We start from the raw sequence: 21,840 nt of genomic DNA on the forward strand, positions 1-21,840 counted from the left end.
CTAAAAGATATACTTGAAAGAAACTACAATTTAGTAGAAGATGAAGGTGGTTAACATCCTCTGACCACACTGATGCAAATGAAGCAAGAGCTTCAGACTTACTACAAGGCAGCCATTCAGTTTCAGCCCCAAAGAAATGCAAATCTTCCACTCCTTGTCTTTCAAACTGTGACAGTTGGTAAAGCCATACAAACAATTGTAATTTTGCATATAAATCTTGAGGAAGCCATTGGCCTGCAGTTCAGAGAAGAATTCTTGGACACATGGAACTTGTATTATGCTGCTGTCAAGATCAAAGCACATTTGAAAGTTACAGCCGGCATGAAGGGATACAGCACCTTGAATAAAGAGCTAGCCCAAAAACATGTTTCTGAATAGACTTTATGCATTGATCCATTTGATTTTGTAAGATGACAATGATGACTTAGATGTTGAAAGTCATGTGCAAGATAAGAGTCTAGATGGAGATAGACTGAATATATGTCAGGATTTGGTTTACCTGCAATCAAAACATGTTGGGTTAGGCTTGCAACTAGATCTGAGAAGTTGGTTCAAAGTCTCCATGCTGCTGAATGCAGCATACCGTGTGACACAGTTCGTCGCATCAAGACCATCATTGCTGAGAAAAACTTAAAGGAATTTGGAAAAAATTGAGTTGTTATCCCAAGGAATCTTATTCCCAGTCATTTTGTTCAGTTATCATCAAACAACACTGACACCTTGGAGGAGACATTGGATAGAAAACAAACATTTTATGCAACACAAATTGTAGCATTTCATAGAGGAACATCAAAACCAGTTGGGATTGAAGAAAGCACAGATGCAATAGAAAGGAAAACAATCTTGAAAGATGTACCACCTTCATTTAACAAAATCATTCCAAGATGGTGACCCATAATAGGTTGTTGCAGGGCATTAAGATGTGAGTGCTGTCTTTAAGGGCAGAAGCAGCCCAGCCAGTGAGTTCAGAAGGCTAGGCAGGGGTTTGTTCTCTGGGAACTGCTAGGAGAAGGAGCTCTTGCCTGAGGGAACTATCTGGAGATGCGTGGTTGCCTTCTTTGCTGCCTACATGAGCAGTAAGGCACCAGAAGCCCACAAGGTACCCAGGGCTAGGAGGCACACTGTCCTAGCGGGGGAAGTTTGCTCTCTTAAAGGGGCAGAGCAACTTCTCTATTGTTATTGTTATGCTGTAGCCCAGGGACTTACGTTTGTGTTGTTGTTTTCCCAGTGGTTTGGGATGAAGCTGTAAGGGGAGGTACATAGGCCCAGAGGGGGCCAGCAGCCAGCTTGGGGGTCACATAGTTCTAGAGCCTGTAGCAGTTGGAGTGTGTGCAAAGCATCAAGCACACAAGGGACTGGAGAGCCTGATACCAGAGGGGTACAGCAGATTAGGGCCAGAAGGCCCAGTGCTTGTGGGGCGCAGAAGATTAGAGATAGAGGGCCCAGTGCCAGAGGGGCACAGCTACACAGGGCTAAGGCCCAGTGCCTGACGGGCACAGCAGTTGAGTGCCAGGGGGCCCAATGCCCGAGGGGAACAACTACTCGAGGGGCTGTATGCCTGGCACCAGAGGGATGCAACTACATGGGGGCCAGGGGCCTGATGCCAGAGAGGTGCAGGCAGATTGGGGGTGGGTGCCCAGCAAACAGGGGCTGTAGGCTTGGTGAGAGGAAGAGACCAATTGGAGTTAGTGCCTCCAAGCTAGGTTCAACACCATGGGCCTAGGCTAGAAGACCTAGCCAGATTAAAGGGGTGGAGGCCAAGTAGGCCAACACCCCAACAGAGCAACAGAGTGGACAAATTCCATGTAACACCCACGTAGCATGGGGTGTGGTATCAGGGAGTTTGGAGCCACACATTTAGCCCATAAGGCTCGAGGTGCCCTGTGTGGCACAGTAGTAGTGAGATCTGGTGAAGGGCCCAAAGACCAGTCAGTTCTTATGGGCTTCAGCAGATGGGCCACACGAAGGCCCATGGGTAGCCTCTGAATTCATTATTTTACCATCGAGATGTGGCAGGTGAAACAAAAAGGCACCCTTGGGGTGCAGCTAGTGCAGTTGCAGAGCTGCCAGGGGTGCCACAGCCAACCCTGGGGACCCTGACCCATGGCACAAGTCATTGAAACCACCCATTCATAATACAGGTAGTAACACTCCTGAAAAGCTCAACAATACAGGTGTTCAACAGATGTTATCAGACCTATCATAGATACTGGGTAGAATATCAGCTGACAACCAGAAGAACTTGCCATACCAGGGTGGCAGCATTAGGCAGTTTCTATTTGATGATACTTCACCACCTTCAGTTATTGGATTTTGTCCAATACTACCTGAACCAGCATCTGAGTACAGCACCCATTTGGACTGTCATCATGCAATGTAGAACAAAAGCAGAATGCGTAGGAGAGCAGCACACAGTCATAACATTTGATCTGGCATTGTATTGCAAGTGAATGAACTTATATGGGATCAGCCAGAAGAGATTGAAGGAGTAATCATTTAACTGGGAGGGTTCCGTATAATCATGGTTAACATAATAGCAAATGGTCAGTACTTCATCACTTTAAGACTTGAAGATCACTGGACAGAAAGCAGATTATTTACAGAAAACATTACCATCAATATAATGAAAAGAAAATTGTACAACCATGCTTTCAGAGCACACAAGATAACATTCAAAGCAATATGGCATATTTTGATAAATTAATTAATTGTGCGATCATCTAGTTCAAGCAAAGGATTAGATTATGATGTCGCTGACTAACTTTCCAGTAGCATAGCTTTTGAATTCTGAAATGATGACTGTGAAGTGGGATGGAATGCAGTGAATGAACTATTAGTGCATCTGCCAATGATTGTCACTGTACTTCAAGAATTTGTGGAAGAACACACTTACCAAGGTACATTCAAGTACTGGATGAACTATTTGAAAGTAGTCAATACGCCCTTGTACTTCATCAGAGCTGGGTGTGAAGGGCATGAATATTTATGTGCCTTTGAAGAAATGCTTCTGCTGATAGCCTTGCATGATCATCCCAATTACATGAGATGGGGTCAAGTATATCTTGAATGTATGAAGGTTTTAGTGAGGTTCTAGTTTTAGAGTACTATTTAAGTGAGTATTTGTGAGTTTTTCTTATTAGAGTAATTTTTAATTGTACTGGTTTGATACATACATGCTAAAGTCTCAGCCATCCTGGAATCCAATATGGGTATCATGATGGAGATGTTATGATTCATCTTCTCAGTTCATACAATGTTGGTTTTTGTCATTGGACTTAATTTTCTAACCCTATTGGGGGCTGAAATATAGACCAAAATGTGAATTCATGGCATCCATCTTGGATTCCAATATGGCAGCTACAGGCACTACTTGCCAGCTTGACAACATGACTTTTCTGACAGGCAGACAACCTCTATATGAAACATGCTGTTGCCACTTGTAGCAATGAGTTGCCTTTGGGGTGACATCTTTATCCTTCTTTTTACCCTACTATTACCTTTTTATTAGTAGTCAAGTGACTTTTCTGACATGGGTAAACGACTTCTACCTGAATCACACCGTTGCCATTTGTGTCAATGAGTTGCTTATGACAACAAAATCTAGAGACATTATTGGTCAATTTATACCCAACTATAAAGAACACGGGTAATGAACAGCATTCTGAATAAAGGTACTGACATGAAAGGAAATGCCGAGACTGGTCTTTACAAATATGATTTGAAAGCCATTTGAGATTACCCAGGTCAGAGTAAATATGAATGTAACTTGCATCCTTTTCTTGGATCTCTTAAACTGATATATGGATGATGGAACCCCAGAAGAGCCAGCAGCTGCACATGAGCATCTGTGGAAGAATCAGGTGCATCATTCTTAAATCCTATTTTGGAAAAGCATAACTTCAAAATGCCCTATCTGCCTAATGTACAGTAAGCTGCATATTGGACTATTTTTACGTTCATCTGTGCATGCAACTCCAGGTTTGGAAGGAATGAAATTCCATATTTCTGTTAAACCTGCTTACATACACAGAATGTATTTGGCCCACTAGAAAAGGAAATGAATGAAAATTAAGGCTACTTGCAGATGTTTAAAACAACCCCCAAAAAACATGTTTTACCTGAAGAGGCAGTGTGTTACTTTGACCCAGTTCTACAGTGTCTGTATAGATTGGGCACTTTAGTAGGGCTTTTTCGAGCTTTTATCTAATAGCTGATTCAATCAGCTATTAGATGAAAGAACCATAAAAGCTCCACTAAAGCACCTGATCTATACAGACACCAGGCAAACTGGATCAACCTAAGGTGCTGCCTCTTCTGGACACACATGGGGGTTGGTATGGGAAAGTGCCAAGTTTAAAGTAAAGCGCAATTTTTTGTGGCTTTTTTTAAATGTCTGCAACCAGCCTAAGAACCTATGATGCACAGGAGATTACATTATATCATTTTCTTCTGGTGCCTTTTGGCCTAAAACCCAACTTATACAGATATCTCTGGGACTGCATATAAAATGAGTGTTTATTTCCTGAAATATATTTAGTTTTAATTTTTAGGCACCTAGCTCCCTAGTCATGCATTCTCCAGATATCATCCTACAACAACATAGAAAAACATTGTACTTAAGGAAATGTTGCAGCTGTATTCCAGTTGCTTTGACTAACATCACTGGGCTGCCCTGTGGCACTTAGCCCCAGGATACAGTCCCATGCAAGAAAAAATAAAAACAAATGCAAAGAAGCAGGAAGTGAAGATGCAGCATCCCATACAACCTAACCAAATTCCTTTTGCTGTGGAACCTTATAAACAGCCTTCCTAATTCTTAATTTTAGTTGCCTTGGTATTACGTGAAGTCTTTTAATTCAGTTAACCAGATTTTCTGAAAAAGTAAAAGGGAAGTGAAACAAAACAATGCAATGGAGGAAAAGAGAACTCTTAAAATAACAGTTCATCCTTGCATGCATCCTAAAAGCACAAGCCAATTTTTTGCATCTGTCTCTGTGAATCATTCAATACGTTTACCTGCATTTCCAGTACTAATGCTTTTTAAAAGATTTTTGGAAGTCACTGAATATATATTTTAAAACATGGCAGCATTGAATTAGAGAATAACTAGAATAACTGTTGGGGCTGACTGCAGGCTGCCAGGAGGGACAAGGGTTATCATTCAGTCTCTACAACCTGATTAGTAGGCCTGTGCGAAGCTGCTAATATTCACTTTGGATTCAGCTGATTTGGGGGACAGTGATTCAATTCAGTGATCAAATCACTGTCCTGAATTTATTCAACTGCATCTGTTTTGGAGATTCAGCTGCTGCTCTGATTCAGGCAGGCCCATCCCCCCGCCCGCTCTCCCAGCCTGGCAATGGCTGCCCCACTCACTCCAACTCCTGGCACTTGGGGAAAAAAAGCCCTGACTCACCAGGTGCTGCCAGGTGGGGGGGTAATCCCCGCTGCCCCCACACTGCCCCATTCTGCGTGGGGGACTCTGCATGAGTCCCCTGACCCCCTCCATGCTGTGCCAGTCCCTCCATGGCTGCTCCATCTGCCCGTGCTCTGGCCCTTCAGGAAAAAAAAATAAGAAGAACCTCTGGACTCACTGTTCCTGCAGGCGGGGGGTGATCCTCACTGCCCCATGCCATGTGGGGGGCTGTACATGAGCCCCCTGAAGCCCCAAGGCCACTGGAGGAGTGCTGAGTCCCGGGGTTTTTCTTTTCTTTTTTTTTTTCTTTTTTCTTTTAAAGGGCTGGAGCTCGGGTGGGAGGGCAGCCATGGGGGTGCTGGATGAGTAAAGGGGGGTCAGGGTGCTTGTAGCAGAGCTCCCATGCAATATGGGGCAGTGGGGGGGCAGTAGGGATTGCCCTCCTGCCCAGCAGTTTTTTTTTAAAGCACCAGGAGGTGTGGTGGGCAGGGTGGTCCCCTCCCTTCCCTGCCCCTACTTACCAGGTCCGAGTCCAGCTGCAGCTGCCTGCTGCAGCCACTGGGGACTGTTTAAATCATCATCAAAGTTCTCCGAATGTTTTCCGAAGATTTGGAGAGCTTTGAATCAATTCAGACCTTTTAATTGGTCCTGGATTCAATTTGAGTTTGGAGATTCAGCCACTGAATCAGGCCTTATCTCCTCCAAATTGAATCACCACTCAATGCTTCACACAGCCCTACTGATTATTCCTTATTAGAGCAGTGGAAACAGCTTAAGCAATGGCACTGTTATGGGTTATGGGTTAATGTTAATGTTACTGGCTGTAGGAGGCTGCTTCAAGATCAGCAGCTCTTTAGGGTTCTTGGTTTGCAGGCAATCCCGTTACCCTTGCTGCCCAGTAGTACGGTAATGGGCAAGGGGGCCCAGGGCTGCCTGTGAGCCCCCAGTGACAACATGGGCTGATATGGGGTTTGCACTTCTTGATCAACACCTGCTTCCACTATAGACCATTCTCTTGCCACCCATCGGCCAGAGGGATGTGGCTGCCCAGACCACAGTTCTTGCAGGGTTCCCTAATACCTCACTAGCTAGGTAGGTTATCAGAGAGCCAGCTGCTTTCTGTCTCTCCCTCATCTTGGATAGGGAAGAGGTAGAGCAGAGTCCTGTGGGATATTGAGGGACATTCAGACCTGTATGAATATTAAATTAATTGCAGACAACCTTCCTACCAGAAAGAAGTTGCTGTTTGAAACAGCAACTTTTTGTCCTGAATTCAGTATTTTGTGCCTGACCAGCCATTTTAGGGGGACAGTGAGACAATATGTGGCCATTTACTTTTTGTCCCCCTAAATTCACATGTAAAGCATAACATGTAACCTCTGTCAAAGCCATAGGTGGATTTAGAATTTTGAAAAGTGTAGGAGCAGTTGGTGTGGTGCATTCTCACAGATGAACCAACACACATTTTTCTCCCAGTTAAAAATAAACTAGAAGCTTTACCATTAGCCAGGGGCCTAGGTCTGTATCATTCAGTGTAAGATTGAAGCAAAAACAAATAGAATTTAGTCATAATGAATTAAAAATAATCTTCAGGGCTGTGAAGTAGGAGCTTTATTACCAGGAGCAGCTAACAGACAAGAGAATTGCAGAAACAAAGGATAGCTAGATTGGTGGAATGTCAAGACCACGAAAAAGGAGAGGGTCATTAACACCTGTGGAATGAAGAGTTTAGAAGGCATCAGGTAGATTATAATAAGCCATGAAGTCAATTGACTCCCTCAGAACTGTTTGACTTGAAATGCTACTGGTTGGCAGTTGTTTTTTTAACTGCCTGGAGCAGAAATCAAAAGGGTGCAACCCCCATGTGGGGGTACAAGTGCACCAGCGCATTCCTCCCCATCCTCCCTGTGGCCAGATCCTAACACAAAATAGAAATAAAAGCAGAACAGTCAGCTGGTGCCTGAAAGAGTCAAAATAACCAAAGAATGCAATTTGTGACATTTATATGCTCTCTTCATCTAAGCTTCCATGCTTTGCTTGTATAATGGAACTGTATGTGTTTCAGATGGTATGTGGTACTGACAGCAAAACAGCTTTGGCAAAATTGATGGACATCTTTAGGAGTTTTGAACAGAACTGAGCTTGCAGTCAATGTATTTTTTTCTGAAAAGCTACAGGGAGTTTGTGGGAAACATTTCTGAAAACTTCACTAATAGCAATTTTTTTCCACCAAAAAATGTATCTTTATAAATTTCTATTTACTACATATCTATATAGGCTTATATGATTTACTTAAAAAGTAAATTACTGTGTCCTGTTATAGTAAAAACTGTTGTGTGTTTAATTATTTTTTTCTGCTTTCATTCAAACTATGGACAACATGTGCCATCACTAATATTGAGGATATCCAGATTTGGTGATGTACAAAATTTGCAAGACATAAAAATATATTCAGACCACCAACTTAGCATAGGTTTTTGGGAGTTCCAGTAAAACATAATGGCTAGGGACAGAAGTTACACAGAAACTAGTTTAAATGGTCAGAAACTGGTTTAAACCTGTAACCGAACATAAATTAGTAACAGAACATAAACCATCTTCAAAATGGCCAAAAACTACCTTAAGATGAACCTGGCTGAATGTAATATCAGTGTCCCAGGACCTGAAGAAGCCGGGAAGACCTACCTGAAAGGTGGGACGAGAGGGACACCGCGGCGGAGGGAGAACCTGCGCGGCTCGTTAGCTGCATCTATGTACAGCTGCGGCCGGCAGCTGACGATGACGCCAGACGCCGGCTGGTGGATTTAAAAATGGCGGCTGCCGCCTTGGAGGCGGCGGATGGTGAGGGGAATGAACGGCTGTCCGAGCCGTCCCCAGCACTAGCCCAGTGGGATGGACGGCGAAGAGCCAGTGTGCCAGGGAGGACGGTGGCACAGAGAGAAGGAACAACGACGGGATCACCAGTGGATAGACCCTGAGGGGCCAGATCGGGTGAGACACGGAACATTGAGACCGCCCAGGACAATTCAGCGCACCACGAAGTAAGTGCCGAGGCGGTGGGTGTGGGGATCGCTGAAGAGGGATGAAAGACCGAAGGATCACCTCGTGGGAGAGAGAGATTGGGGCAGGATTGCCGCCGAGAACAGAGGATGTCGAGTGAAGGATAAGGGGGCAGCACTAAATATCCAGGAGGCGTTCCTCCCGGGCATGATGATAGGGTGCTGGTGCTGGGTCGGTGAGATAGTCGGCACAGAAGAACCCCTTGGAAGAAACACATAGATCAGGGTGTATAGGATGACGGTTCGGTGGTAGTATCTATTGCAGTAGAGTTAAGGCATCTATACAGGTGGGTATGAAGGGCCTGATGTCAGGGCCGGAGTGACCCAAGGGCTTTGGGTAAAACCCAAAGACATAGGCTGCTAGAGAAGTCTGCAGGATCATCGCAGAACAGGCACGGGGAAGTGGGGGCCAGAGGTGGCGTGAGGCCGGAGTGTAGGGGTGGCAGGAGCCCCGTGTGTAACCGATGAGGCAGACCCGGGCCACTGAGGGACCCGTGAACTAGCCTCACCCCACTAGTGTAACAGCAAGTCGTGGCAGGCGGGAGGCGGGGTCAGCGATGCGGGAAGACAAACGACCACGGTAACACCCACGCCCGGTGAATAGGGTGGTCACCGACATGAATAGCTAGACTCCTAGTAGTGATACTCAAAGGCCCATCGGGGACAATCAGAGTTAACTAATTTGAGTCAAACTGGTTTATGGAAATTCTGTCCCAGGCTCCTTCCTGGTTTAAGTTCAATCAGAGTCCTCCAGCATCCTTTTCAGTCCTGTACTTGACTGGGATGGGCTGAGCCATCTGCTTCAGAGAGCAGGGCTGGCCCCACCCTGTCCCTAGCCAGAGCTCTAGTTGGCTGAGAAGTGGGTGGGGACTGCAGCCGAGAGACCGCAGCATCTGCCTGGCTTCCCCCTGCCCCACCCTCCCCTTATTCTCTGCTCAAGCAGAGATCCCCCCTCTCCTGCAGCAGGGACCCCAGTGGCATAGACCTCAGCAGGCATTTGGCCATACCACTCCCATGCCAGCTAATGCTGAGAGGTGTGTGTGTGTGTGTGTCTCCAATTTCACTGGAACAAAGGTAGACAAGACAGTATCTGTTTAGAGCTTTTTAAAAACTAATCAGCAGGTCAACTGGTAATGTCCCTCCATTCCTTCCTTGGAAAAAGCTGCTTAAGAAGGGTTTGAACTAATGAGAGGGGCTGATAAGCTGCCTGCTGGCTTGCTTGCTTCAAAGGCTGCAATCTGTCAGTGTTCAGGAGAGGACAGAAAAAGGTGTGAGAAATTACTTGGTTTGCACTGCATGGGACTATGAGTACTATCAGTTTGCTGCACAGTATGAAGAAGCAGGGAGAGGGAGATTGGAAAACTCAGTATCATCAACAGATGCATGCACTCCACACAAGCCGTTCTCCCTGACCCCACCCCCCTTTTGCCTCAGTGGTAGCTAGGGGCTGGGGGCCAAGGTCTGGCAACTTGAGCAGTGAGCCGGGAAAAGCCTGGTGAAGGCTGCTTCTCCCTTCCACTCCAGGCACACCGCCCGGCTGGGGGCTGTGAAGGCCAGGGTTGGGGTTTAAACCCTTCCCTAAGCATAGTGTTCTGCAGGGCCTGGCCATGGCTCCCCTCAGCTCTGCATTGTGGCAGGGAAGGGAGGGCTTGCTCTAGCACCCCCTGGCTTCCAGCCTGAGCCACTGCCGACACATGCTTGCATTTCCTGAATCTAAAGTGAATGTCTATCCACTTGCAAATCAGTTCAAGCTCTGCAGGTTAGACCTAACCTTCAGAGATTGAATCAATTCAGGCTTGGGCTTGTTGAATGACTGTCCCTAGCCAACATATTTAAATTTTGGTGTTATGCAACCTGTATGTGTGCACAAAATCAGATCTGTGAAAATCAAAATGTTATTTTATGTTGACTATAGACTTTTACATTGCTTGATGTTTATTAATACATTTTTTCTGTTTTAAGATCTAGCTGCCTCTTCATACAATTAAGTTACAAGTAAAAATAGGAAATAAAATACTGAGCCTATCTCTAAGCAAATATTATAGTTTGTACCAAATTACTGATGTATGCAACAGCCAAGATTCTTTGGGTGAATCTGATATCTCTTATTAGACCAACTTATAGTTGGAACAATTTTTCTTAGCAAGCTTTTGGGTTTAAAAACCCTTCATCAGGCTGAGGAAACATCTGTAGTTGGTGTGTGCTCTTCCTGGGCTCAGTATTTTATTTCCTATTTTTTCATATTTATTTCCCAGATGCAGGAAGCCTAATTCATAAAAAAGGCTAAGCAATCTATTATGAGGTACTAACAGCTTATTTCATCTTTTACCAGTCTTAGCTTTCCATTGATTTTTCATTAAAATATAAAATATTATTAATTTTATATAATATTAAAATTTTTGCTTTAACTAGCAAAAATTCTCAGTGCTACCTAAAATTATTAATTATACTTACTGAATCAAGTCTTTTAAAATTATATAGTTCTTGGTCTTTTTTAGCAATTAATATTTGCAGTATATAAGAAACATCTTTGTAAGCATAAATCTTTCAGAATTAGATCTTGTAATTCTGGAGAATTGACTAACAGACTTTCTCTAGGGAGAGTGCTAGGTTTTATGAGTTGTTGGAACTGGAATATGGAACCTCAGCCTGTCCTTCATATGCGTAGGTACAATTCCCATTATGTTCTCTTCAGTAGAACTGCTCATTATTTATTTAATAGAATGTCTTAGGATATTAATTAATAAATAACACAGAAGAAAAATTACTGCAAATAATGTTGCATGTTAGTTTGGTACAAGTTTACTGGAGAAGTGGGGGTTGATCTCAGTCTCTCTACTTCGGGGAAATTAACGTAGAGTTTTGCCTGTGGAAATGGTCCAGGATTAACACTGTAAAGGATAATGTTTCACTGTGTTTTTCTGTTTTTGGTTAGCTAACTCAGAACCACCTAAGACAACTTAACAAAATATACAACTAGAAAATAAAAGTTTTGAAGCTTCATATTAATGCATGTATTGTGTTTGATTTTAGGCAACCTTTTTCTGTGACTGTGAAGATCAATACCTGGGTGCTTTCTGCGAAGAATTTAATGCGTGTCAAAGTGGGCCTTGCCAGAACAATGGTACTTGCACTGATATAACACAAAAACATGATGGGAAAAATTTCACCTGCACTTGTCCTACTGGTATGTTTTACGTTACATTTTGAACATTGCTTTTTTTTGTTGTAACATCCTATGCAAATCTTTTTGCAAAGCAGTGTTTTGTATGTCTTTACATGTACGGAAAGAAAGAGAAAATGTGTATGGGATCACGAGTCCCAGTCTTTCAGAAATCACTAGATGCAGATCTGATAGTTGTTGGGGTATATGAGCATGCAAACAAATTACCAGGAGGCAGAGGATAGCAATTTACACTGCATCAGCTGCTTAGCAATATCTGAACACATACTTTTACACTTTGTAAATTAAAGCTGGCCCATGATTACCACCTACTTAGCACTGTGCATGGGATAGTATGCATGTGAGAAGTTACTGTGGAATGGTTGAAACATTGTAAATCCCTGCTTTTGTCTGCCTCTTGGTAACATAAACATGTATCCATGCCCAGAATAATCCCAATAAAAGCCTAGATGCCTCTGAGCAAACAGCCCAAAACTTAGCATAGCTCCAGTCAGTGGGAACAGTCATCATTGTAAAAATTGTACTTACATCAGGAGTTTACAAAATCAGGAACCATATTTTGCTGCTTGAGGTCTTTTAGATAGAATTGCCATTGTTCACTTTTGGGCATGTCTACATGTTCATTAATGCACAGTGGTTACTGCACATTTAATTTAGTATTTGTATAATCAAATTCTAAATAAATGCACAGTAACCAGACTTTGAGCAGTAGCACTGCCAAATGCCTTTTTAGTGACGTTACGGTGCAGTAGCCTATTAGCAGTGTTTGTGCTGTGATGCACTACTGTGGGGTATTATTAGGCTACTGTGCAGTTAATATCTCATGTAGACACACCCGTATGAGTAACAAATGTTTCACTATGGTGCCTTCATTGTAAATTGTAACCCATTTTTCCTTCACACAGGTCAAATAAAAGATGTTTCTTTACAAAGCATGAAGCTGTTGGATTGTTCATAAAATTAATTTTAAAATTGATTTTGAAAAAATTGTATAAATGCAAAAGCTTAATTGAGTAATGTGCTGGTTTAGTTAACGATGAAATGTATGTGTTAAATTCTTTGAAATTGCATTATAAGCATTTGTTTTTAAGATTTGATCAAATTCATATCGGCATCTTAATTAGAATGAAAATTAAGCTAAATTCAATGGTCATACTTGAGTGCCAGAGGGTAACTTGATATAATTACTGTTATGTGCTGATGGAAAATTCTTCTTACAGAATTGTATGATAGAAAATTTTCTGCTGTCAGTATCTTGCATTTCAAAAGCTCTGAGTGCACTTAGGTAGGCCACTTTAATGTGGAAATCTTTGGGTATTGATATATTATTTTTAGAACTGCTAATATTGACTAGAATGAAAATAGATTCATTCAAATTAGGTTCCCAAAACTATGCATAAAAAGGTAAAGATTTGAAGAGCATAGAAACTGTACAAAGAAAATTGAAAAGAATAATAAATAATTCAGTATCTCTCAAAGTAGCCTTAAAGCCAGCCATGTTGACTGTTGAAAGATTGCCTCAATGTAAAAGATCAGTCAGTGGTATAATAAAGATTGAACAACACCTATTTTACCCTCTGAATTCCAGCCAGAGTAGAGATGACCTGGGTTTCCCTAAATTCCATAGGTCTCCAATTCTTATATTCATTCCTTTGGTCTTCTGGTAGCCAATTCAAGCTTAGAGAAATCTTCTAGTAACTCTAACTTATGACTGGGTACAAGACCAAAACAGAAGCGACTCAGAACTGAGAGTATGCGGATATATCTTCAGGTTTCTTTCTTGGATTCCTACACCTTCTTCCCTGAGGTGCTCTGTGTAGTCTTTAGCCAAAGTAGAGGTTCAGCACCAATCATTTTATAAATCTTTCTATTTATGCTGCTATTCATGCCTCTAGGCTTTCCATCCTTCTCCTTTCACTCACTTTAACTATTTTGTATGTGCAGACAAAACCTGGTTTGTTTTTAGGTTTTTATGTAGAAGACCTGGATTTATATTTTAAGTGCATTAGAAATAAAATATTACCTCACTGTGCACAAACATTCTCATCCATTATATTCCATAAATATGCAAATGGACCCAACTGTTTCTTGAACAAGATATGTAAACATAGTTAAGTAATTATTTCAATTCTGTTAACTGTGAAGTACATTTCAGCAGAAAAAGATTGAACTGAAATGGAACTTGAAACTGAGTGACTTGAACAATCCTTGCTGGTAAGGTCATAGTAGATGTAGCCTTTTAAGAATTAATTTGATAGAAAAAAATGACATTATTGACATAAGATTGTCTCGAATTTGGAGGCAATGCTTTGTATATATTGTGCAGAGAAAATATTTTGAAATTCCTGTGTAGTGAGTAATATAGCTAAATTCAGATTTACCGATTAAGGTTACATTCTAGAGGAAATCAGAAGTAATGTTAAACAAAATAAACGTAAGAAAAATAAACAGAACCAAGTACTGCTCCAGGCTTGTTACTGACATTTCCCATTATCTTAGTGATGTGATAACCTTGAGACCAGTTCTTCTCTGGGAGATACTCATGTGAATAATGGTTTGTATGATTAACCCTTGGAAATGTTCAGAGCATCTTAAATTTTCCAAAACTTGCCTGAAATTGGGTTTGGAACTGTAGTCCTTAACTAATTGAAATTCCTGTTGAACCGTAAGCCTTTAATCTTAATATAGACCTCCTTAACTGTGATTGTATTGAAAAGACAACCTTAGAAGAGAGTCTGTGTAAGTGATTTCTGTTGATTCCTGGTTTTAGCTGAGCAGTAAATGCTTCAGTAGAATAACAATTACTTGTGATATTCCTTATCCCAGCCAAAACTAGGAGTTCTAGAATCTGATTTTTCTATTATGTTAGCTAAATATCACAGAATTTTTCTCCCTTCTCCCTTGCCCTCCCCCCCCCCGCCCCCCCCCAAAAAGGACTGGTTTTGATTTTAGGTTGATTCTTATCAACTTTCTATGCATTGTTATTTTGTATATAAAAATGTGAAGTGAGTAATCTGTTAAAAGGTGGAGAACAGGATAGATTTTTTAAATGATGATAGCTGAAACTTTTGGACAGCTTATTTGTAGATTTAAAACAAAATTATGAGTGTTTGAGGAAGGGACATGATAGCCTTTAATGTATGATTGTATTTGAGAAAGATGTATGTTCTTTTTTTATCATTATTTATACTGAAAAGGTATTTTGTTCCCCAGGACATTGGCCTAACATTTCATAAAGAGAATAATATCAGTCTCTCTTCATTTAGTGGACCTCTTTCCCCCATATAATCCCTACCACTTTTTATATACTAGTTGTATTTGACTTTTTTGTGAATACTACAGTTATCATTAGGATTAAAATGTCTTCCGTGCCAATATTACCACTGTGACATTGTGGAATATTATATATTATTTGATTATATATTTTGTTATTTGGATTTTTATAAAATAAACCTGCCTCTCTCAACCTTTCCGTTTTCAGTTCAGTTCTACAATGACAATATTCTTCTGGTTGTCACTGGAAAATGGGTCAGCTTCTACTGAAAAAATTACATCGTGTCACAATTATAAATGGTTGTTTCTGCAAAAAACCCCCAAACCTTTTACCTTGCTGAATCATGGCAGGACGCAAGGCATGCTCTAAGTGTAGTGGAAACATTTGGTTCCTATATATGCAGACATCACTACTGTAGAAAAGCAATTTGGGGCCATTTCCTTTAATATCTTTGAGAACATGTCTTTAATTTTCTTTGTTCACTGAAGACTTAATATTGCAATGTACTTGGTTACTTCACCTCAGTGTAATAACTGTATTCAGGTTTGACTTTTTGGGGGCGAGAGGGGTTGTATAAATAATTTCTTGTTTTTGTTCTCTGCAACCAAATGTTCTAGTAGTTATTGGGATGACTTAGTTATTACTAGTTTGAGTTGCTTTGCTTGATATTCTATTACAGTACCTGTTGGTACATCAAGAGAGGAGCTATAGAAACTGGAAGTTGTCACGTTATTTCTTTTTGAGATTCACTTAGCTGAATATGCCAGGTCATTAAAGAAAATAGAAAATAAAAACATGGTCTGAAAACTCTTCTACTTGAAAGCTTTCAGGACCAGCAATATCTGGATAGTATTATATCACCCCAGCACTGCTACAAGGAAAAAGCCCAATATTTGTAACAGCACAAAGTGAGCAGGCCCAAGTATGTTGATAATGTTTCTGACAAACTGCTTGTAGCAGAGCACTGGAGTACTCGCTACTAGCAACAGTAATAAGGACAGCTGCCAATTAATAGGGCAGCACAGGTGAGGGTTGCCAGGGCAACTAATGTTGGTCAGCTGGCTAGAAGTGGGCTGGGCCGGGCCTTTATAAACAGCCCAGGCCAGAGCCTAGCTAGCAATTCCCCTCTGGCTGCTGCAGGAGCTCGAGCTCTGTGGCAGAGAGCTGAGCAGCAGAGCTTATGGTGGCAATTTGGCCGCTGCAATGATGCGAGGGGAGGGAGAGAACCCTTGAGAAAGGTATTGGTGAGAGCCAGCATTGTGTGCGGCTTATGTTATAAGCCAGTGGGCGTTTTGCTTACGTTGCAGCCACTTGGCTCATGTCTTGTTATTGTTACACTGGAGGACTGGGTGAGGCTGTAGGGGTGTGAGGAGGCCTCACGGGAGCTCCCCAATAGTCTGGGGGTTCCTGGTGCCCAGCAGGGCACAGCTAGTGGTGCTGGGCAGGCACAGCCATTTGCGCCAGTGGCACACGTATCGAAGGGTCAGTGGACCCCACCCTGTGGGGCGAGACTGGAGAAAAGCCCTATCAGGGCAAAGGACTGAGATGGTGGTCCTGGGGGCCAGGCACGGCTGCGGCCACCTGAGCCCCAACCGGGGTAGGACCCGGAGAGAGTCCCGGAGGGCTCCACAGTGCTGGGGACTATAGTGCCACAGCGGGCACGGCGAGCAAGCACCGGAGAGGCCCTCGGCATATAGGGGTTGAGACCCCAGCCCGTGAGGGCGGTATTTTGCTCAGTTGGGCAAGCGACCCAGGAAAGGGTCAAGGGGCCAGGCACGGCTGCGGCCACCTGAGCCCCAAGTGCGGGAAACACGTGAGCGAGACCCCAGAGTGGGCAACGAGCGCAAGACGCACGGCATAGGCCCCAGAGGGGGCAACGACTGCGGGAAGCGCGGGGGTAGAGCCCCAGAGAGGGCAGCAAGTGCGAGAAGCGCATTGTAGGTCCCAGAGTGGGCGAGGCCCCAGAGAGGGCAGCAAGCGCGAGAGGTGCGGCAGAGACCCTGAGAGGGGCGCGAGAGGCCCCCTGAGGGGGCGAGGTGTGTAGAAAGAGTAAGACAGGCTCCAGTGGGGTGTAGCCTGGGCGAGACAAACCCAGAGGCGCTAGACAAGGGGGCACTGGTTGTCAGACTAACCCAGAGGCGCCAGGCAGGGTGCAGGGAGACGGAAGGACCAGATATCGTCCACGAAGAACTGCGAGGCTTGGGGCGTGCTAAAGGGGAAGTTGGAGGCATGCATCGCCCGTAAGGCCGGGGTGCACTGGGGCACCCCCAATCGGAACGGGGCGTAGTGCGGAGTAGTGTCCAAGGCAAGACAAGGCAGCCTCCCTTACTGAACTTAGAATATCAAAGACGTGGCGGGCGAGTTGAGGGTGCTGAATCGCCTAACTGGACACGGCAGGGGGCGCTAACGGGATGGCGGCCGCCCCTGCACCCACTCCGTGACACTGCTGTTTTGTTGTGTGACTCGTTTAGAAAAGCCTGTTAATTTACAGCACTCATTGTTTGCTTTTAGATACCAAAAGAATATTCTTTCAATTTGAAGTACGCAAGTAATACAGATAATAATTAGATGGATCATATTTGTTTTTGGAAATCTGGTGATTAAATGTCATCTCTCTATGATATGATATGGTGTACTCCAAACTACAATGACAACATAGCCAGTTATTTTAGCTAGCTGCAGAGCCAATCAAGTACATGTTGCTTAATTTGCCACAGTCTTTACAACCAGACATTGAATTCCAGTATCATTTTTAGTTTTGACAAACTTTGTAAAAATTTTGAAGACAGGAATTATTGAAAATTAATTGAACATGCGTTACTTACCATACTATATTCAATATTGCACTATCCTTAAAAAAATAATTAATAAAACATAGGAAAGAGAACTTGAAACAAATTAGGGGTCAGTAGTTTGTGTGGTTTAGTGTGCTGCAGTTTTGTAAATATTATGTTAATTTAACAGTCATTACCTTTACAGGAATTCAATGGTTTTCCCCAGAACAGGTACAGTAACAAACAGTGACAATTAAAGTTTTCTCATGCTGCTCTGCTGTGTTCTAATTTAGAGCTGAATCTGGAGTTCTCCAGACTTGTTAGATGTATTATTTTTATTTGTCCTAACAATGAAAAACTTAAATTAAAACTGAAATACAAATCTGAGTCCATATCCACTTCTCTGAGAGTTTGTGGATAGGTCTACTGTTTCATCAATACTAGTTGGTACCTTAGGGGTTTAAATATTGTGTATTTTTAAACTAATTTTATATTCTTATACTTGATACTTAGCATTTTTTCATCTGAACTTTTCCAATAATTTAATCTGTTTAGGCAGACTTTTTTTACAGAATGAAAAGCTGGCACACACAACAGAATAAGTTATGTGCTCAATGCTAAACACCTGTTTGTTGGTAAAAGAAAAGTACAGTTCGGATCTCCTGATCCCCCAGTCCAGTGCCCTAGACAGTAGACTGTACTTCCTCTCTGTTGTCTCTGGTAAAATACTCTGAAGGTCATGTAATGCTCTTGATTAGCATTCCGAATGCCATTCGATATGATTGAGAGCAATCTGCTTTGACCAAAGATAGTGTATGGTGCCATATGTTGCTTATTGCAGATGGTGTTTAAATGTTCCACAGAAATTGTATTTGGTAAAAACAAGATATGTAACATAGTAATGTGTTGTTGCACACAAATCCCCAGATAACTACTAGAAATAAATGAATGAAATGAATTTTGAATTTAGAACAAGAAATGTGTGGTATTCATTACAGGATTACGTTTGCAGCTTTTTTAACAGCAATGAAATGGATTGTTCTTTGTAGGTTTGTTCGTTGTTCTGATCCTAACATGTTGACTTCAGGCATCTGCAGAATAGCTAGCTTATGGATAGCAAACAGCATTGTACTGTTTCCAGTCTGTGGTGTGAGAGCCTTGAGAAGCTTGTTTGGTAGTTTGCAACTGTACTGATCAGTTCCCTACAGGTCTCACTTAAGACAAACAATCCTTTCTGAGGTTCAGGAGCAGGAACAAATGACAGTCATTCAGCATATGCACAGAAAATTTAGGAAGACTAGTCTTGTTTAAAGCTTCCCTAGAGGATTTTGTGTTCAGATTCAAAATAAATTTGAAATTCATTTCAAGTGCTTTGTGGTTGCACAGGTGTCTGTGAAAATCTCAACCCTTAAGCCCTTATGTGCTGGTGCTGTCAGAATACTGCTGCTGGTAACATACAGTTTGATAGTATCACTTTGTTTGGATTTTTGTTTTACATTGTTGGTTCCTGTTAACTGATTTTTTTATAAGAGAGATTGAATATTGATAGAATATCATGGATTCCAATACTTATCTCTAGCTTTATTCAAGGAAAATAACTTTGCTCTGTGAATAATATAATGGTATATTTGATAACAAGCTTAATTTCTCTTTATTTACTTATTTATTTATTTTTTAAAAACATTTGCCTTTATGGTATAGGTTATACTGGAGAGCTATGTCAGTCAGAGATTGATTACTGCAGCCCACAGCCATGCAGAAATGGGGGTACCTGCTTTTCTAATACCAGTGGATTCAACTGTCAGTGTCCAGAAGGTAAATAGCAATGACTTCTCTATTTTTAAATAACATTTTCTCTCTGTTTTAGTAAAGCTAATATTATACTGGATACACTTTTATATTTAGACATCAACCTAAGTGGGTAAAACTACTTACATTATAATTTACATTACAATTTACAAATTGCCAAGTTACAAGTTTAGCATTGCTGGTTAAATGTATATGTTGAATCAAAGCTTTCTTCACTTCCTTTGAATTTCTCATCTGATAATCAGTTTAAAACTCTTGTCAGAAAAGCGCATGAGAATTGGAAAAGATTTACAGTGCTTCCTGATTTGTCTTGCCTGGACAGTGTACTAGAAAAGCTGCTGCTTTTCATGGTAGTTGGGTGTTTCTCTTTCTGCTTCTGTGTTCAGATGAAATTTGTAAAGTGTATAGGACTGTGTGTTTTTCATAGAATCAAAGGACCAGAAGGGACCTGTAAGATCATCAAGTCCCTCTGCCAAGGGCAAGAGGTTATTGCACTCAAACAAGCTCAATGAGATGCTTGTCCAGCCTTCTCTTGAACACCTCCAAGGTTGGTGACTGCAGCACCTCTGCTGGGAGTGTGCGCCAGATTCTAGATACCCTTACAAAAAATAAATTTCTCCTTATGTCCAACCTTAATCTTTCCTCAATTAGCTTGTGTCCATTGGTCCTCATCCTCCCAGGGGGTGCCTTTCTGAAGAGTTGCTCCCTAGATCCTGGTGTTTACCCTTGACATACTTGTAGGGAGCTATCAAGTCGCCTCTGTCTTCTCTTGCTCAGACTGAACAAGCTCAGTTCCCAGAGTCTCTCCTGATAGGATCTATCCTCCGCGCCCCTAATCATATGGGTAGTACTTCTCTGTACCCTTTCGAGCTTATCCACATCCTTCCTGAACTGTGATGCCCAGACCTGGACACAGTACTCCAGCTGTGGCCTCACCAACCCTGAATAGAAGGGGAGGAGCACCTCTCAGGATCTGTTCACAACACATTGGCTGATTTCACACCAGAGTCCTATTTGCCTTGCTGGCGACTTTATCACACTGCTGGCTAATATTAATCTTCTGGTCAGTTGTCACCCCCAGGTCTCTTTCAAATGCAGTGCCACCTAGTGGACCACCACCCATCATATAATTATGGTGAAGGTTATTCCTACTCAGATAAAGGTCCTGCCACTTGTCCCTATTGAACCTCACCAGCTGAAGTCTAGGTAAATGATGTCAACCTTATTTTCTTTTTCCAGCTGGTTAGTTACCTGGTCATGAAAGGACCTACTGTCAACATAGTTTCATAGTAACTAGGGTCAGGAGGGACCTGAACAGATCATCTAGCCTGACCCCCTGCCACAGGCGGGAATGAATGCTGGGTTCATGAGACCCCAAACAGGTGATCAACCAACCTCCTCTTGAATTTGCCCAATATAGGGGCAAGAACCACTTCCCTGGGAAGTTGGTTCCAGATTTTGGCCACCCTAACTGTAAAATATTGCCTTCTGATCTCTAATCTAAACCTATTCTCCATCAGCTTATTACCATTTTTCCTTGTCACCCCAGGTGGTGCTGGGGAGAAAAGGGCTCTACCTACTTGCTGTCGATCTCCCCTGATGAGTTTGTAGGCAGCCACCAGGTCCCCCTTCAGCCTCCTCTTGCTGAAGCTGAACAGGTTCAGGTCCCTCAGTCTCTCCTTTATAGGGCCTGTCCTGCTGCCCTCTCACCAAGCGGGTGACCTTCCTCTGAACCCTCTCCAGGTTGGCCACATCCCTTTTGAAGTGTGGCGCCCAGTATTGGACGCAGTACTCCAACTGCAGCCTGACCAAAGTCGCATAGAGAGCAACAAAGCCATGCTGGTTGCTTTTTAGTACCCCACCAGTTACAAGCTTTTGGTTGATGGCCTCCTTGACAATTTTTTCAAAGATTTTTCCCAGGACTGAGGTCAAACTGACCGGTTTGTAGTTTGAAAAGTCATCCTTCGTCTCTTTCTGAAAGATGGGTACCATGTTAGCCCTCTTCCAGTCGTTTGGGACCATTCCTGAGTTTCATGACTCTTTGAACAGCTTTGCCAGATGCCCTGCTATGAGCTCAGCCAGTTCTTTCAGGACTCTTAGATGCAGGTCATCTGGCCCAGCAGACTTGAACACATCAAAATGTTCTAAGAGTACCCTTACCTGTTCAGGACTAATTTCATGTGGACTGTTGTCTTTCCCGTATTCTCTGGGCCTCTGGACAGGTGAAATTAGCTCTCATATGATTTCAGGAATACCAATGTGAAGTAAGTATTTAGGAGCTCTGCCTTTTTCCACAGGGATCAACTGTAGGCTGCTCCCCCCCC

General features: G+C 42.6%; 1 protein-coding gene across 1 annotated transcript in view; it reads left to right on the forward strand.

Moving 5' to 3' along the window:
• The window catches only part of DNER (delta/notch like EGF repeat containing), a 242,759-nt gene that overhangs the window by 119,067 nt on the left and 101,852 nt on the right, over nt 1-21,840 (forward strand). The window contains exons 6-7 of the mRNA XM_019532557.1: nt 11,509-11,662; nt 19,409-19,522. Coding sequence (XP_019388102.1) covers nt 11,509-11,662; nt 19,409-19,522 — 268 coding nt within the window. The remainder of the gene's footprint in view (nt 1-11,508; nt 11,663-19,408; nt 19,523-21,840) is intronic.

This window comes from Crocodylus porosus, unplaced genomic scaffold, assembly GCF_001723895.1.
Source record: "Crocodylus porosus isolate Cpor-Errol unplaced genomic scaffold, CroPor_comp1, whole genome shotgun sequence".
In the NCBI taxonomy this organism is placed as follows: domain Eukaryota; kingdom Metazoa; phylum Chordata; order Crocodylia; family Crocodylidae; genus Crocodylus; species Crocodylus porosus.